The following is a 20,016-nucleotide window of genomic DNA, read 5'->3' as shown; positions in this document are numbered from 1 at the left end:
CTGGCATCTCGGCTGCACTGACACAAGGATTTCCGTACATGACAAGCGGCAGCTATAATTTATAGAAGCTGCGTAAGTAAGCTGCGTGGTTGTGGATGCACCACTGCCACTGCCACTGCTGCTGCCACTGCTGCTGCTGCTCCTTGGGGTTGGTCCTTGCTTGGCAGCCCACATCCCCTTCCCCCTAGCCAACATCGAAGACTGCTGTGTATTTGTTCTCGTCTTGTTTCACTTAAATGACACTTTGCATTCTTGTAGCATCTTGGAACTCTAGCCAGCCCAGCCAGCCCAGCCGAAAAAGGACCCCTCATTCCTCTCAAGAGATGGGGTGACGTCTATTCCAGCCAGAATGTTGGGAATCTCAAGGAATTTTCCCTTCATTATTCTGAGGCAAATTTGTGTCCTTTGGTATTTTATAATTGAGTGTGAATATTTCCGATTAATATGAAAATTTGTGAAAATTTAATAAAATATCCCCAGACTTGGCTTTCTTTACCAATAACTAACTGCCAGAGCTCATCTCAAGTATTTAAGCAGCCTTAAGATAAGAGAAATCTTTGGCTTAGGCTTAGGTTTCGAATGTTTATGCTTAAGCGGCACGAACAGTGTGTTTGTTTCGCTTAAATATTTGCGAATTAAAGCCAACAGAAAGGCGGGCTAGTTGGCATTGGAAATTCAGACAACATATTTGCTCACAGCTACGCTAGGCTGGTTTATCAAGCAAAAGTATTCCATGAGTGCTGGCTATTTGTTTTTTGTTAGTTTTTATATTTTTTATTACCTCTTTTGGCTTGGAAAATATTATAATAAATATATTTTTATGTTAAAAATGTGATTAAAAGAGTTTGTAATGTTAGTTTTCTATAGTTATTGGCCTGAAAAGTTTTACATGAATCGCTTTAGTTTAGTGCAGATTTTAATGGGTTTATGTTTATTATTAAAAGCAGCCAGTCGAAGGTCAGACTCATATGAACTAAATGCAAGCCAGTTAAATTTAATATTTTTAAAGATTTTTTACTAAAAGCTACTAATTTTTAAGCTTTTTGTTATAAACGTTTTGTTTTAACCCAGTTAAGAGCTGCTGCCTTTAGTTTTTAATGCCCATCATAAACAACAAATTATAGCCATAAAAATAGATTTCATTTCAGCCAACTCAGTTACACAAATTACCATTTTTAAGTACTTCCCAAATGTTGCCTTCACCAAAAGGAAATCAAATACAAACCTAATGACTGATAGTAAAAAGCCTTTAACTTTCAATTAATCCCAAGAGAATGAGACAGGGGCTTGTCTTAAATCAACTTAACTTAACAAAAAAAAAGAAAGAAAATTGATGTGGGGCCTTGTGAAATCCTAGCAAGACACTAGAAAAGATGCCCACTTGACCATGATAAGATGACTACCCAAAAATAAAAAAAAAACCAATAATTCCCGCGTCAAGATTACTCGTCTGGGATTTAGGCATAAAGAAGGCAACTAATCACAAATACGACTCGTACCTACTACTGCGACTGTCAATAATAAATTACCGTGATTTTCACATGGTGTTGAAGGATTGCCCACACACGACAGTCCAAGCTGTAGACTATACTTGGAAACGGGGTAGAGGAGGGATCGAGGGATCGAGAGACTTGGGGCCGAGGAAAGCAAATGCGACAAGTTTCCAAATGGGTAACAATTTTCAAAGTGATTAATTCGCCTGCTGGCTGCCATCGAGCATTCGGCCATAGGATTGATTTATGGCCGCAAGACGTTAAGTGGATGCAAGATAAGTTAACTGTCGTATATCCTCGCCGCTGGTGACCAACCAACCGACCGTTCGACTGACCGTTGAGATCTCCGAAACAATACCGGGAATGTCGAGTGGTTGCAACCGGCGCGATCCCATGGTTTATGACCCATAAACGAGATCGCTTCACAAGCGCGGCACAGCGAAGGATCTCTCTCTCTGGTATGGTATGGTATGGCATAGTATCATATCTCTTGGATACGATTAATTTAACCGGCTTACTGATTGGCCCCATGTGTAATGGGGGAAATTTTATGCCCAGTGCGGTCATTTAGCATTGTAAAACAGACCATAAAGTGAGGGGAGGCCCGTAAGTAGACTCTGGGAACTGAATGAGAGGTATAGTATATGCTAAAGATCGGAACTAATGTCCCGCTGATGGAACCATAGAATTACTGAAAAAACGTTTAAGAAAATTAGTTAGCTGGAGATGTGAGCGCCGCTCGGCATGTGGCATATCTGTGTGGCATTTAAAGTCCGCGTCCGAGTACTACTACCTGTCCGTCCACTTACATGTGTAAACTGTGTCAAACGAAAACCAAATTAATCACTTGCACTTACAAATCCGTATACGCGGCTAATTCGGGGGCACCATTATCATCATCATCAGCAGGATGATGATCATCATCGCGGCTGGGCTGCCTTCGTCGGCTGTCAATTTCAATTGAATTGGCAATTTGTTGCATAATCGAGCCACTGCTAAATGTTAATTTATCAAACGGCGATAGTCGTTACAAATTGTTATCCCCATAAAAGCCAACTTCCATCCATGCAACAACAGTGTTGCAGGTAGAGAAGCCCACCAACACAATCGCAATCGCAAAGATGCCGGGTTTTTGGTTTTGTCTCGCTTGCGGACAGCGTTGGCCATGTCCACGGCATTTGACAATTTCTGCATCAATTCGAACCACAAAACCTACACACAACGAAAATATCTGATTAAGGTATAAAGCACTGAGAGAAATTTACAAAAAAAAGTTATAACATCTATGGAAAATATAAAAATTATGACACATTTCCCTTGACAAATCAGCTTATTCATAGCTTTGGCCTTTTATCACTTTAATCTCTTTAAAATTTGATTGAGTACCGTAAAATGTTATAGTCAAGATCTAAATTAATGTAACTCTTTTAAAAAAATGTTCATTTTTAACCCATTTAAGAAGGTTAGGGTAAGGATTTAAGAACATTTCACAAATATTCTTCGTTGGCTTACTTTTTTGGAAACTAAAAATGGGCAAATAAAAAAATAATTTTATATTTTATTTAATAATTAAATGGCTTTGTTAATCTATAAAACATATGTTGCAATGCTTTTGTAGTTTCCGCCAAACTAGAACAAAGCCATAAATTTATGTAAAATCATGCAAATTTGTTGTAAGGAAAAAGTGTAATTAGCCATAATTCGTGAAAAAATGTTTCAAGCGAATAATTGAAAAATCAATGAGAAACAAAGTGCAGGTATGTATGTACTACATGCATTGCAATTACCAAAATATATACATTTTTTTCCATTTCACAAACATTTGAGAACGTCGTGTTAATAGTCAAAAATGTCATTAAAGTAAAAGGTAAAAAGGGGAAGCCCTTTTAGGTTTCTTAACTTTTGTGGCCTTAGCTATCAGGCTCTACGGTTACTCACACTTTCTAATGTATTTTATTAACTAAATACATTCATTTTCTGGAGACAAAAATATATAAATATATTCAATAAATCTGTATGGCAGTGGTTAATATAGTTCACTTCCAAAAACAATCAAAATCCCTGACAACGAAATACCAAGAACGACGAGATGTCAATATAAGCAAGCAACGAGTGGCCATGTGCCGAATGAAGTAGAAAACACGGAGAAGATTAAGACGAAAACGAGAAGTTCAGCGAAAGAAGTAGAAAAGGACGAGAGAAGCAACGAGGACTCAAGTAACGAGAAGAGTTTTCGAGATGATCTGCTGAAGTGAAGACGCCCCCAAGCAGAGCAAAAATGAAGTGAGTAATATTGTTAAATAATATAACATCTCTAAATATTATCTTTCTGTTTATTCCAAAGACAAAATAATACTTACTTTAATGATCCAAACAAAAGAAACATATTAATAACACCTTGAAATTTTCATGATTATAAAGAATTTTATTAAACGATTTAAAATTATTTAGATTATGTGTTCATATAGACGAAGTGTTTAGTGTGTTGAAGTCTGTTAGACAATGAAAAACGTATCACAGTTTACAATCTTATTGCGCTAGTTTAGTATTTAGCCTAAGCTTACATTGCAGTTTGAAGATAAACATTTGATCCTTTACTCTAGATACGATGCATAACTTGAATGAAACTTGAAGTTACTTAACGCGCTCTAAACGGCTACATTTAATATTACACAATCCGTCTGATTCTTGCACGATCCCCATATAGTATATATATATATATGCAGTCCGATTAGTTGGTGAACTTTTTGAAGAGCGGCTTAAACTCATTCCTCTGAAGCTGCGGCGAGGAGGAGCTGCTACTGCTGCTATTCCCGCTGCTGTAGTCATCGCGCGGGGAGTACTCCCCAATTCTGGCCGAGAAGTTCATGGGATAGGTGGAGGTGGAGAAGCCGAAGGCGTTACTGCTGCGACAGGTAGCGGTCATAGGGACTTGAGAAGCGGTAGGCAGGAGACTCAAAGCTCCGCTCAGCACCTTCATATTCGGCGGAGTTTGGGGTGGAGTATCTGGTTGGGCTTCGAGAAACCCCATCGCCCGCTGACTCGCTGTGGACTGAGATTGCAGCAGCTGCTGCTGCTGCTGCTGCTGCTGCGGATGCTGCCGATTGTGGAACTGCAGTGGTCCGTTCGAACTTCCCGTAGTATGGATGGTACCGCCCACCGGCAACTGCTGCTGCGGGGGCATATTGCTGTAGGGGATATTGCTGTTCGTAGTATGCAGCTGCTGGGTCGTAGCCCCTAGAAAACCCCCGTAGGCCGTGGTGTGCGGCCTCAGGTAAGGAGCTGCGGCCCCATTGAACAGCTGGTGATCTCGTCCTGCATCCTGCGGTGGATATTGCTGCTGCTGCTGCGCCTGCTGCTGCTGTTGCTGCTGCTGCTGCTGCTGCAGCGGCATCGATTGATGACCCATGTAAGCCGGCGGCGGTGTCTTGCAGCCAACTGTGTCGGCCAGACTCCAGATCTTCGGCTTGGTAGCTGGAATCGGCACGCCACAGTCCCGGCCTAATTGGTTTTTTGGATCCCCAAGATCACCCTGTAGTTTGGAACCTTCCCCATGAAAGGGCAACATACCCTGTTGGCCAGCCTGATAGTAAGCGGGATGTTGATGATGATACGGGTGATAGCCACCGGGGTGACCGCTAGAGGAGCCACCTCCTCCAGGATAACCACCACTACCAGCTGAGGGATAACCAAAGCCAGCTCGCAGTATGTTCGCTTGACCCAAGCACTTCTGGTCCTCGTCAATGGCATCCTCCTCCTCTTTGGTCTCATCTGGTTGAAAGAAACATCTTCTGTAAGTTTTTTTATCCTGAAAGAAAACCCTCTAAGATCCTATACCTTTGGCCAAGCTGCCACTCTGGCTTCCCTTGCTCGGCTCCAAGTCCTCCTTGTCCTTCTCATCATCCGACACCATGGCATCATCATCGTCATCCGTGCGATTCTTCGGCTCCCAGGTCATTTTGTTCTCCTTCTTCAATCGACGTCGGGCATTGGCAAACCATGTAGAGACCTGGGTGAGGGTCATCTTGGTGATGATGGCCAGCATGATCTTCTCGCCTTTGGTCGGATACGGATTCTTCTTGTGCTCATTTAGCCAGGCCTTCAAAGTGGCCGTGGATTCCCGCGTGGCGTTCTTACGACGAGCAGCCAGGTCGTAGCTGGCTCCATAGCTGGAAGTAGAAGAAGGAAAGTTTGTGGTTAGAAAAAGAGATACTTAGGTATGTACTAGTCACAGTTTAAGTTCTACTACTAAGTGCTTAAAAGGGAGGAAGTTAGCAGTTTACTATCTGCTTTTTACATTCGTACTCTCTTTCTAATTGGAAGGCCCTAAAAAATCTTTACCAGCAGCAGCGGAAAAACATGGAAATTCATTAAAAATGCGGAAAACTCAAATTGATGTTTTCCTACCACCTGCCCCTCCCTCTGTTCATCCCCATGGAGCTTTGGGGTCCTCGTCCTGCCAGTGTAATACAACGTCAAAATATTGTAAAACATAGTTGTGAAACAGGGCACGGCCACAGAGAGGAGCAACAAAAACAGCGTCTCCGGCAATAACGAGGACGACAAGTGGGTGCAACCGGGTGATCCAGTTGTATTCCACTCCGCCAGTTCTCTTCTCAGCAGCAGTGCACTTATCGCATTTTATTTTTTTTTTGTAACCCACCAGAGGCTGTGGTATCCCCATCGTCTCTCATCTCCCATCCTGCTATCCATCCTCTGCAATAATGGTGTACGGCGGTGTGGTCCTGACCCTTCTCCCCCAGAAACTTCCTAGCTAAATTAAGCCCCCAGACCATGCGAACTCCGCTGCACATCCGGCTCATCCGCTTTTCACTTTCGGGTTTTCCCCAATCCCAATCCCCATCCCTTTTTCCTCCTCCTTTATTTTCCTTTTGGCTCTTTTTCATGGGATTTTTATGGAGCCACAATCAACAGTTTGTGTGCGGTGAATTTTACAACAAGATAAAGAACGAATCTCGGCTCCGCTGCCCGTCGAATGTAAATTCAACGTCCTTTCTACTTTCTCCTTTCTCCACTCTACTGCTGCCTTCTTTTTTATGCCTTTTTTCCTTGTTTTTTTTCTCTTTGTCCACCCTGATTGCGTGCAGTGTGGAGGATGTCCATAGTGATTAGCGGTAGAGTTTGGAGGAGGACTTGTGATTTTTAAGTATAGTAAAGGTTCTGCCCGAGAACTGTGATTAAGGTAGCAGGGAACTTAATTTAAGTACAGTGAGTATCTTGTAAGACATTATAATTTGTTTTATAGCTAGTAAAGTAAAAGATAGAAAATTGTAGGAAGAATTAAATTCAAAATTAAAAAAAAATAAGAAGTATAAGATCTCCATCCAGAGATCTCCCACTGTAACCCCATAAAAACCCAAGATTTGTCCAATAGCCGTGACCACAAGTTTGCCAAAGACCATAATTTTCGGCACGTAACCCGGCAATATGGTCCAAAAAGGCGGTTGTTTACGAGCTGGCATATGGCCTGGGATATATGATTAGCGCGTAGGTCGGTAGTTGGTACTCCCCGAGATCGGACGGAACCAAGTCGAGTGATACGCTTTGTGGGCTTTTTGTGCTGTTATGTTTTACAACCTAACAAACATCAATTTGTTCGTAATTGGCACGCATCCTATTTTTGTTTTAGCCATTATAATTGCAGTGCACAGCGAATGCATGTGTACAATGTGTCTGCGTTCTTTTGGCATAACTCGTAAACAAAAAAAAAAAAAAAAAAAACAGCGAAAATGATTTGGCTTTGGCTGCTGGTATTAGCTAGTAGCTACTGCTGGTGATGGCGGGCCATAATCTTGTTAACAAATCACATTCTTGTTCACACAAACACACGGACACGGCTATATGGTCACATATATATATATAGCCAGCCAGCTAAATAGCGGTCGGTCGAATGGGCCGCTTATTAGTTTTAGACCGGCTTACACCCATTTACATTTCAGCTTTTATACGTAGCACATGCAATTTGGTCGTGGAGCCACCAATTACGGGCGGCCATTATCTGCTAGTCGCGATTTACAGTGGCGGCGGTTTCGGGCCGCATTTCGAACAAATACTCGCTTCGAACGTACAGCGAAATGACATTGGCTCTCCCGTGAGCAGACACGTTTCATGCCTGTCACTGGGTAATTACGATGGCTGTCATTCCAACCAAGCCACCCACAAACCACCCTCCTGCCCGGCTGCTCACTCCTTCTCAACAATTGCCATCTGCCAGACAGTGAGACAGCGAGAGACAGTCAGACTGTCAGTCAGTCAGATTTTCCACCTTTCCGTCGAGCTTCCCACTTCGGAGTTTCCCACTCCGTTGCCAATTTGCGACGATGAACAAAACAAAGCGCAACCGTTCCTCTCTTAAATGTTTGTCAACCCGTAAATATTGTATGTACAGGCCTAGGTACAGAGAGAAATATATTTTAAAATTAATGTACATTTTTCCAAAACGTTCTTTGTTTAAAATAATGTTGGAAAATGGCACTTCTTGATAGGAAGAACTGAACATGAAATATGTTTTTAATAAAGAATAATATATTTCGTAGAATGAAGAAGGCTTTGCATGGTTTCTTAGAGTTTAAGGATCAAATAGTGTTAAATATTCTCATAATAAGTATGATCTACGTTATAGAAATTCTATATTTTCGCGTCGATTTTGCGTCTCCCCAGAAAAGTACTTAAAACCCAAAAGATGTTGACTTATGTCTTAGTACTTCCCTTAAGTTTAAGGAAGTAAATAAAAATGTAAACTAATAATATCCATAAAATCTGAATAAATCAACTATAATTTAAGATATTTTCCCAAAGTGCAGTACCATACAGGTCCCCGTGTACATACGAACACCGGTACATTGGTAAGTACGTGCGTATGTACTGCCGCTCAATATGGCGGCCAACATGGCGTTCATTTGCGGCTCACACCTCTCCACCCTCTTACCCCTTATCACCTACCTCTTACCTCCTATCCCTGCAACACACACTCCCTCCCTCCCCTCCCACCACAAGCAACATGCATCGCTTACAACTCACTCACTCATTCATTCACTTAGCTGCAGCTCGATTTCATGGGCCTTCCGCACGCAAGCCGGGCCCCAAATGAAAGCAAACCGAACCGATCCAATCCAGCCGTCCACGTCCACATCGTCCGCAATCGGCCAAACCGTCCAACGGGAAGCCGCAGCCGTTGCATGCCACTCAGCCACTCCACCAGCTTTACCCCCGATTTGAGTTCGGAATTATATAGGGGAAGAGAGGACTGACTGCAACCTCCTGTCCATCGAATCACTCTGCGACTACTCCTAGTATATGTATGTGCGTACGCACTTGTGTATGCACCCACGTGTGTACATACTTAAGGCTTAATGTATGTGCATACACACATACACATGCACAACAACAAAATCTGATGTGTTTTTATATGCTCAAAATATTTATTTAATAGGTGCTAATTATACAGCGCATTCCAGAAAATCACGCACTTACACAGGGGGGAAATAGGGAGTAGTTACAAATTAAAAAAATATTTTTTTATATTTTTCTATAAAAGTGTAAACAGTTTAACGGTTCTACTTTCATAAACCGTTGTTTCATTTTCATTTGTACTAAAAGAGGTATGACCTCTCTGTTGTATGAAAAAGTTGTAAAATATTTCAAATAAAATACTAAAAATATTTTTTAAATATACTAAAAAAGATATAATAGGCTCTCAACAATGAAGAATGTTTTAAACTGTTTTTTTTTTAATGAAAAAATTTAAGTTTCCATCAAAAACAGAGAATATTCTTATATGAATTTTTACATCTTACGTTTCAAACTTCATTAAAACTATTATAAACTAGTTCCATTTTAACTTTTTCCCCAACTTTCTTTCAGTGATTTAACACACATGTATTTATATATATCTATTTATATATAGGAAGCCCCCTTCCCCCCTGGACTGGTGTGCGTGGCTCGCACTGGCGTGCAATTAACTGCTATTATTTTTGCAGCAATCATAAATAAATAATTTCGCGCTCTCATACAGCTTCGAACAATTCAAATTTTATTATCGCCCTTCCCTAGAGAATATTGCCCCTTCTGCGGATGGTAGACTATCAGAGGGAAAATCAGAGGGAAATTGTATGAAAATCGAGGAGCAGGGCAACGCAGCCGCCGCAAGCAATTAAATTCAAATCAATTTCAAGTACTCGCAAATATTTTGTAATTAATTATGGCCGCACGATTGCATTTGATTCGCGCAGCCATGTATTTAAATTGGGCTAAAAGGCTTTCTATTTATATTCTATTAGACGCAATTAATTATTGTACGTTTTTTTTTAGGCAGAATGCTGCCTTAATTTGTGGTGCCGAGCCACGCAATGCTATTTAAATCTTTATTTGCTGTTTTTAGCACAAAAACTAATTAAATGAAATGCAAATGTTAATGCTTACCCATAGGCCGACATGGGATCGTAGGAATAATAGCCAGTGGTGGGCTGTAAGCCAGCCGAAGTCCAAGCACCCATCTCCGGACCCGCTCCCGTGTCCTTGAGTCCATACGGATTGCTCTGAAACGATTAAGAATTCAGCATTGTTATTGAGTTATTGAGTTATTATGGAGGAGGGAGCTGTGAACAAAGCATTTTCCCACAGTTTCCGAAGTTGACAATTTTGTTAAACATGGAATCTATAATTTGGCAACATATTTCGCAGCCGAACAAGCAAATGCCAACTTGTTGGCCATATTTTTTATTGTTTACCAAAGACAGATACAACGATCGATACAGAAAGAAACATATTTTAAGGCAGCAAGTATACGATCGTTATATTATCTAAGGCGAAGCGCCGATTATTGTTAATACTATATGGTAACAATATGAAAGCAGCAGCACCGCAAAAGGCAGACACTTTGAATTTTAATTTGGCTCGATTTTTGTGTGTTTGTGGCATGCTGCTGCGATTTATGCCCTCGGAAAATGACAGCCGGATTTATGAGCGACAACTATTGGCCAGATCGCCGCTGGTCGAGCGCCCAATCTGGTTGGCCCTGTCGAGCCGGGCTTTTGTGGTCTCTTGATTTATGAAACGGTATTAACATTTTTAATTGCTTAACATCATGTATGCCGTTGTTTATTAATTTTTCACCCCACCCTTTGGGCCGCCGCTCCCGCTGCCGAGTGACAAATATATTTATCAAAATGTCGTATAACGAACAGGTATTGGATAGCCATCGCCCTATCCCAAAAATATATATATATATTTACCAATCGAAATCGATTTGGAAAATGTCACAAGTAAGATTTTCGCTAGATACTAGATTCCCACCCAAAAATACTCGAATATTAACACCTCGCTATCGAAAATTGAGCGACGACATCTTATCAAAAGACTTCTGAGATATTTTCTTAATTAAAAGTATGCGCTTTCTGACGACCGATAAAAAACAGAGATACTCAGGTGCCCACCAGAAAAGAAAAAACAACAAAAATAAAGAACGAATGAATTTCCTGTTGTTGTAAATAACAATTTAACATGACACTTTGGTGGCTGCCGCTGCCAGTCTCCGCCCCATTTGCTTTTCCTCTCCTTTCCGCCGGGGGTATCCCTCGCTTACATCACCCGTTGAGGAGGTTTGTCTTTGAAGTACTCGACGAGAGCCGCCCAAGTTGATTAGACTCCTCTGTTCGTTCATATTAATTAGATCGTTCAAACTAATGTGCTTATTACAGCCATCGTAAACATTGGGGAAATACTGTTGACAAAGTCGGGACAAGTGTTTGGAGATTTTGTTAATTTAAGAACTATTTATGAAAGGTTTTTCTTTTAATTTGATGAGAAGTTGGCATGAGATGGGATAGAATGAAGGCGAAAGATGTATTTTAAGAAAAAATTAAGTTAGATGTTGGTTTTAATTTGACTATTATGACTACATATATTGTTTATGAAGTCTGCCTGTGTTATTAAAAGTTTACAGCTAGCTTTAATTTGTCGCGGATATAAAATACTAAAAAAAATACCCAATTTGGTTAATGTCATAACTAACATAAGCAATGCCAAAAGTTTCATAAAATTTGAAACCAACAACCAAAAATTATGAAAAAATATTTAAAAACTTTAACAAGAACTGTTTAAGTGGAATATAGATTGATCAATAATTGAATATAAGGGCCCAATCACTTGAAGTCCTACAAATATCTTAACAAATTAAGAGGTTAACTAAAAAAATTGGCAAAACAAATTTCCAACAAAATCTCGAACAAATATTATTATGTACACAAACCACGTCGATGAAAATATTTATCTACCAAACGACGAAGCGGCAACATGATGTCCTTATAAAACACACTTGCTCGATTATTTGGGCACTTCCAGGCCGGGCTAAGCTGTTTGGCCTATCCATCTCGGGCAGTTAGTTATTTGCCAAGGCTAAATACTGTCCACATTGTTGTTATACATATTGTTGCCAATTTTATGTGTTTGTTTGTGTTTGTGCTTGCCTTTCATTCAGGCCAACAGCAATAGCAAAAGCAAAAGCAGCAGCGTGTGTTTTGCTTTCAGTCATGCTGTGCTCGTGTACATTTCAGCGGTCACTTAGTGGATGTATGAATACAGTTGGGGGCAGAAAAATAAGAGTACTAAGTGTTTACAGAATTTATGATTTAAAAAAAGTGCAAAAACTGTTTAATAAAAAAATTTAAAATAATGTATAATTCTTAATAAAAAAAAATGTATTTATAAAAAACTACTATTATTTCAAAGATTTGAAGGAATTATTAAAATATATTTTGTATTATTTCAATAGATTTCTTCTTTTTTTCGTTAAATAGTAAATAATATTCTAACCTACTGCTATTATTTTGGCCCCCAACTGTGATGGTGCTCTCTTATACACAGACACATACAGCGACATGAGCTTGATTAGCCCACACATACACGAAGAGAGTGGAGTGTAATTGAGGCCATGGGGCAATATGTTTTGTTTCCAATGATTTTGCCTTTCTTTATGCAAAGTATCGAATATCGCAATGGAAGTCGGCAGTTGGGTTGTTGGCAGTAGGGAACCGGCGGAGTAAACGGGCTTATAAATTAGGTAGATGGATAGATAGAGATAGAAAAAAGAAGGAGAAGGAGATGGTGGTGGTCAGGGAAGTGGGTCTGGGGAGAGAAACTAAACCCCCGATACGGAGCCAAATGAGGTTTGACTGAGCTTCAGTCAGCCATAATGATAATTCGATTTAGTCGACTGCATTGACAAGCCATCGTCGTTGTCGTTGTCGTTGTCTTTGTTGCTTTGTTGTTGTTCTGTTGCTTTGCTGTCGTTTGTCCGTTGTTGTTTTTGTTGTTTTTGTCTCCCTCCTAAGCTGCGGACAAAAGCCACTGACTACACAATTAAAGTCATACGTTGAGATAATCCATTTAGCCCTCTGGCCCATGGCTCTTGGCCCTCTGGCTCTTGGCCATAACACTTAGAAAAAATTATACATTTTGAGGGGGTAAAGCAAGTAATTAACTAATGGCAGAAGGCAGTTGAAATTGCCATTTGTCTTATTTTATAATTTAAATTAATTTTTACAAAGTTTTCTTTTAACTTCTCAGTTCTAGAAAGTTCTAACTTATCCTAACCCCTTTGAAATTCTTTCAAGTGCACTTACCAGCGGCGAATAGAAGGCGGAGCTGTCCACTCCGATGCTCTGGTAAGGATTCTGGTCCGTCGACGGGTAAGGCGTTCCGTATACGCCAACGCTGGCCGCCGGCAGGCGAGAGTAGCTGGAGAGGGCAAGGCGGGCGGAGTCGTACTGGCAGGAGCAAACCGTCTGACCCGACACCGGGTCGGTCATTATAGGCCGACCATTCTCGCAGCAGGAGCCACCACCACCACCACTAGCACCACCGGCCGTGGGCGTCGTGCCCACACCGTTGCCGTCCAGGGAGCCACCAGTGGCCAGGTCCGCTCCACCACCTCCAGCTCCTCCACCCGCGGAGGATCCACCAACCACAGTCGCCGCATTCGAGTTCTGCGAAAGAGCATTTGGACTGAGCGCCCCCGAGGAGACATCTCCGCCAGCTCCAACGGGCGGCTGACTACCCTGACAATCCTGACCTCCCGTGGGGCTCATCGCCGGGGCGTTTGTCATCACCAGCGCCTCGTTCACATTCACGTTCGCGGAAGCGTCCTCCGACGGCTGGGCACTTGGCGGCAGGAGCTGCAAGAGATCGGTTAGGAAGAGGGTCTTGAGTCTGACTTTAATGCAAATTGAAACACAATTTTGGGTTTTTTAGTTTCTTAGCTTATGAGTATATTAAGGGGAATGCACCGAGAAAAAGTTTGGGAACTAAAAAGAATATTTATTTGAACTTATTTTATTGTATTTAAGAAGCCACAAAAGTATATCTTTATTGCTGTAACTTATAGTTTAAGTAAGGTGTGTAAGACTAATCTTTTGATTAAGTTTATGCACCCATAAACTGTTATATAGCGCCATAAAAACTGAGGTGCAACACTGGATTAAATACACCTCAAAATAAAACTGATAAGTCACAAATTAATAAACTAAGTGATATTTAAAATGAAGTTAACTTTATCAAACTGATATTCCACCTGTTCAGGTACGTAAAAAAAACCCAAAAAGCATTTACAGATAGCCCTAAGTGATATATAAACACACATCGCCACTGGTTTACATAACTAATGCATGTTAATCAAGGGGCCATTTTAATTTTATATATATATAAATTTCAAACACCCAAAAGGCCGATGATCGTGGAATATTTTCCCTTTGGCTGCCAAAGGGTCATTTCGAACACCTTTAAGAGATACGGAGTCCCCGATAAGAAGACCCATCCACACTTACTGTGCCGAGGTGGGGGTCTTTGGTGTCTTCCAAGAAACCTCCAATCACTGGGCTTATGGAGGAAAATATTTCATTTTGAACACAAAAAGCTGTCCCTAAACTGACAGTGTTTATCTGAAAACATTTCGCCAATGAATTAGTTTTGTGTGCCTCGCAGGTGATAAGAAATTGTTGGTTGGAGAGATTTCAGGTGCTCCTCTATCTTTTTTTTAGTAAGTACATATTCCTTTGTTATTTTTAGTTCAATAAATACATCTTCAAGAACTCTGTTAACTAATTATTTCTAATTACAATAAATTACTTTCTTAACATCCCAATAAACTAGATGTCAACTTAGCCGGCAAACCTGCCTGGGAATAGATTCCTCCGCCTCGTCACAGGAAACGCACGTACATGCATAATGGCTAATTTTCCAGAGCATAAAAGCCAAGTAAGTCATGCTAACTGCCGTACTGGAAACTTCATAAATATTGATGTCCGGCAATGTTGTTAACCCACCCCACATCGCATCTACCCCATCCTCAAACTCATCTTCATCCTCATCCAACTCCTTTAGATACAAAATCCGAGCGCGAGCGGGTGCTGGCTATGAATCGTTGGGTAATTGCGAATTTAATTCGAAAAATCGACAGAAGGCCCATTACAAGATGCATCGATAACATGTAAGCGAATATGGTGTTAACACACAATCAATGCCGACGGCATACGGAAAGCGCAGAAGCTGTACGGGATTCATAATCCCGCGGCGATTAAGTTTCCCTTAATCAATATGGTCACAGGAGCTGCCTTTTCGATTTAACTCCTTCTTTTGCAATGGCGGCCAGATCAATTACCCCAGCAAATCGATTTCAAGTGCCTTGGATCTTGGAGGCAACCTGATGATGTGATGTCCTCCATCTTTGCTGAAGTGCCTACTCTTCGCCTATGGCATGCGCCAGTCACTTGGCAATTAATATGCAAAATGCGCCAAGCCCAAGAAGAAGACTGGTTGGGGCATTTAAAAATGCCAGAAATCAATGAGGGTGTGGCAGCCGACGCCTATAGGTCCGAGGGACCCATTCAAGATCGATATGGGATATAAAGGAGATGGAGATGGAGTTGGCCAACATGCTGGCAAAGGCTTCTGAAAATTACCGCGGGCAATCTGCAAAATGAGCGCGCTGCCTTAATTTCATAAAAATACTTTTAAAAGTCTGAAGACTGGTGAAGACTTGGAAGTCTTGGAAGACTGAGAAGTGGCCTGAAGTCTGGCTGGCAACCGAACCCATAATTAAGTTGAGTGCTCCGCCTGACGGACAGGCAACAAATTGATCGAATGCCAGCAAAAGGTCATAATAATCTGGCCAACAATTTTCCAGCCGGCTTACACGGCTTCTGTGGCCAGAATTTTGCAGGCCCAAAACGCATAATTATTCCGCGCCATTAACATAATCTGACAATAGAACCGAAAAATCGCAGCCCCTTGCATATTATATTATAATTATCAGCTGCGATCGATTCCCCAGATCGGATCCTCCTTATAGTCTGCAGGTGATTGATCCACTAGAAGGCCATTTGATCGTCTCGTAATTAATATAGGAAAAATCTTGTGAGTCATGCTGGAGAGCGCTCAAATAATAGAATTTCGAGGCCAGGCCAAGACCGATGACTATATATAGGGACATCATAAAAAAAAAAGAATTATATAAAAAAAAATAACAACCATTTATCAAAATTTTTACAAATGAATGATTCAGGTGTTTTTTTTTTTCTGTGTTTTTGCCGCGTGATTTTAATTAGTAAAAAGCAAATACATTTCGTTTTCTTGATGGTTTTCGGTATGGGAATGTTTCGACGTTCGGGATGGAGGCTTCTCCGTTCTCCATTCTACGTTCCCAGAGACTCTCGCAGAATATGAGAATTATGACAACTGATCTGATAGGCGACACCATATAGGGAGCTCTATGCGCCTGCCAGATTCCTCAGCTCCTTGGTGCGAATGCATTATTCATGAGGCGAAATGCAGAGGACTCCATTCCTGCCTTTCCGCTTGGCTCTGCAGAGGAAGCGCCAGTCCAGTGGGCCATGGTCATGTGAATTGGTAGCTTGGTAGTTCGCAGTTGGCAGTTGGAGGCTGGTAGAGAGTTGCGACGACTTGCAGACGACTGGCAGGCGACAGTGCACAGATAAGATCTGCTGCTGGGCCATGTGTGCGCGCCCAGTAACCAGTGCCGGAGTGCTGCCGGTGTACCTACCAATACCAGAGATACCACAGTTCGAGTCCCAAGTCCAGTTTGGAAATTTCTGTGAATCGCAAACGCAGCGATCTAATCGCGACTTGTATCTCTGGGTCCCGCTGCCAGGCTCCCGATTCTCGATTCCCGATTCTTGAAGCCCTCCCCCGACAATCTTCTGCTGCTTGGACCATCCAGATGACCAAGTTGATAGGACAAGGCTATAAGCGCCACTTGGAGTCAAGAGGAGCCACTACCACCGTCTTTGCCGCTCAATGTAAAGTAGATCAGAGAGAGAGAGAGAGAGTGTGTGTGAGAGGGAACCAAGTCATTGGTCCATCGATCTCGGTCTCGTTTTGTGGGATCTCTCTTGGTATCTGGGATCGAGAATCAATGGATGCTCCTCACGTAGCTGGCAAGGCATTCCCAGGGCCTGCCCTCAGCTGTCACTTTACGGTTATGAATTTTATGATTTACGATCGCCGCAATTGAATTTTATTGACTTTTCAACAGTTTCACCTGAGAGCGTGCTTCAATCGGCACCTCCCATCGTCTTGGCCTTCTGATTGCCTACAAAAGATCTTGGCTTTAAGCTTTTTTTTCCAGCCTGGTTTTTGTTTTCGTTTTCGACTGCACTTAATTGGACTCGTGTGGTCTGAAATGGGCAAGACTCCAGAGTTCTGCAGAGGAATCCACACACACTGTCGCTTTTAAGCCGCGACGATGCCAAGCAATTATAGCCTGGGAAAATTTAAGTTAAGCTCAGGTAGTAGACCTCCTTTACCTAGGCAAACTCAATCAATGGAATACTAATTTATATAGATTCATAAATCCATCATAAGACCTATAAAATATTATAGTTGCACCTGCAACCCTCCTCTCATATCTTTTGCTTTAAAAAAAATCTTTAAAGCGCCGAACAGTTTTTTGTGATTTTTCAAAGTTGACAAAAAGTTTACAGTCCTTGGAGTGTTTTTTTCTCAGGCCATTTATCAGCCATCTGATTTATTATGGTTTTTTTTTTGGTTTTTGTTTTGGCCTTCTACCAATTTACTGTCATATATAAACATGGAAAAAGTTGGCTTTAGGCAGCTGTTTTTGCTTTTTAGTGAAAAGTCAAAAAGCGCAACAATCAAAGACTTTTTAGCGGTTTGGCCCTATAGTGGGTCTTCAAGATCAAATGATATGAAGGATTTGAGTGGGGTTGGTTAAAGTACTCTTAGGATAGTGTGTGGTAAGGAGTTTTAAAATGAAAGTTTTTGTCAAAAAAGGTGGCTAAAAACAGGGTTTTTAATAACTTTAAAATATCATGAAAGAAGAAGAAAAAAGTGAAGTTACTTTAGATAACTTTAAGCCAAAGTAGTGCCTGTTTCTTATCTATTTTTAAGATAAAAACTAACTTAACTAACCAGCAATATAAACAAAACAAGCTATTAAAGATTTTTAAAAGTAATAATTAAAGTACTTAGCGAAAAGTTACGGTAAAGAATAGCAATTCCTTAGATCTCAAAACCAAGATACGCATGAGAACTTGTAATTACTTAGACTAATCATAATCATATGATGTTACTATCAAGTCTAATGAATAAAATGAAATCTTAATATCCTGATATACTCATTCTTCTTTTGATATCTCAAAAATCTCTTACTACTTAATGACTATAAATATTAATAGACTTTATTAATTAGAGACCCACCTGCGAGGCCGACGGAAAGCCTCCGTATCCAAATTGTGTGTAGGCAGCCATTTCGCTCTATGACTATAAGAAGCTTTAAGACTTAGTCTTAGGATTACTCTCTCTCTCTCTCGCTCTCTGTCTCACTTGGGCAGTCTTCTGGAGGATATATAGTATAGCTCCTACATCAAATGATGTGTTTATCAAGTTAAGAGCTCAGTTTCGATTGGGTCTGTTCACAGTAAACGGCATTAAAGACAACAACGACATTAGAAAGTATATCACTTGGTTTTGGTATTACAATAGTAGCTGTCACTTGTTTGGTATTTGAGATTTATTCTTGGCCAACACTCGGCGGAAAAACGCGGCGGCAACACTCGCAACAAACGATAAAACGACGAAATATCGACGGCAAAACCCGCGTTCAAGCACACGCTCTCCTTTAGATGTGCACCTTATAACGTTCGAACACGAACTGGTTGCGAATGCCGTTGCTGTTGCTGCTGTCGCTGTTGGCCGTGTTGCTGTTGCTGGCGCATTCCGCTGCAGTTGCTGCCAGAGAGAGACAACGCTACTGCGACCCCCCCAAAAAACAAGAATGCCGCTCGCCTTGGAGCAAAAGCAAGAGCCGGCGGTTGATGGACTGGAAGTGAATGAAGTATTTTGGGAAACGCCCACCATTCTCCCGGTGGCACTGGCAGTGGTGGTGGCATTTTCCTCTCTCTCTCAGCCAGGCAACTCGTATTCGCAGCTCACTGGAAAGCGAGCTTGGCTCAACCACCAATCATAGTACTCCATTGCCTTCGGCTGGTTGATTTAATGGACAGGTGCGAGGCCACCAAACAAAAGAAAGCAAATACCAAAAACAAAAAAAATTCTTTTCGAATTTTCACAATTCTTTTTTTCTGTTTTTTTTTCCTGTACATTTCCCTGGCTACGCCCATTTGTTTTGTTTGGCTAGTCATTTGTTTGTTTACTTTTCACAAGTCCAGGAGACGACACTTTTGGTCTGGAATACGATCGCCAGCTGGAAATGCCAAGTGGCCAAGTGGCCAGAAGTGGCGACACAAAAGCGTTAATACGATCACCGAATTCCTCGGCAACTTGCTCGTGTATTTATCACCCGTCATTAGCTTTATCGCTGAATTGCGCGAAAGTTAACTCCAATTATCGATCCTAACTAATTAATCTCGCTCCTAATCGGGTTTATAAATAAATATCACGCAATTTCTTTAGCAAGTTTTTGAAATATCAACGGGGTTTGAAGTGGTTTATGGCAGGAATTAATATCCTTCCTTTCTAAGGTAACTTGATTCTTTTGTCATTTAAACTTTTACACTTAAATGGCAAGAGAAGTGGTTGGAAGTTACTTTGGAATTAGAAGTTTATTAGAAAGTTTAGGGTTTTCCCCACATTTCATTTAAAAGGTTGATATATATTTGTTCATTTTTGATACTTTTCTTAACGTTTAAGAGTGTTTTTATTTGTAGAATGTAAATTAACACAACTTTCAAGAAGCTTTAGAAACCATTCTACAACCTGTAAGGTCTAAGAAGTACATTTACCTATTTTTATTAGATTCACTACTATGATTAATCTTCTTATCTCACCTCATAATATTAAATTTAGATCTTTTATAACATTTTTACGCACTAAACTAGAATAAACCGAATTTAATCATTAAACAAACATTTTAGTTTTGCCTTTAAAACTCAGCAAATATCAAAACCCGTAATACCAATTTCTAGCCAATTTATTTCCTTCAATTTAACACATTTCTAGTATACAAACA

General features: G+C 40.9%; 1 protein-coding gene across 1 annotated transcript; it reads right to left on the bottom strand.

Moving 5' to 3' along the window:
• Window positions 1-3,611: 3,611 nt before the first annotated feature.
• Window positions 3,612-18,748, bottom strand: LOC108108142 (homeobox protein araucan). The gene is made up of 5 exons (XM_017216069.1): window positions 18,246-18,748; window positions 13,136-13,687; window positions 9,936-10,051; window positions 5,331-5,662; window positions 3,612-5,264 (listed from the first exon to the last, which is right to left on the bottom strand). The coding sequence occupies exons 1-5, from the start codon at window positions 18,294-18,296 to the stop codon at window positions 4,225-4,227; spliced, it is 2,091 nt and encodes a 696-aa protein (XP_017071558.1). The 5' UTR covers window positions 18,297-18,748; the 3' UTR covers window positions 3,612-4,224.
• Between the last annotated feature and the right edge of the window lie 1,268 nt (window positions 18,749-20,016).

Source organism: Drosophila eugracilis, unplaced genomic scaffold (assembly GCF_018153835.1).
Source record: "Drosophila eugracilis isolate 14026-0451.02 unplaced genomic scaffold, ASM1815383v1 contig_2088, whole genome shotgun sequence".
NCBI classification, from domain to species: Eukaryota; Metazoa; Arthropoda; class Insecta; order Diptera; family Drosophilidae; genus Drosophila; species Drosophila eugracilis.
Note: the sequence above shows the minus strand (reverse complement) of the source record. Positions and strands in the feature narration are given on the sequence as shown.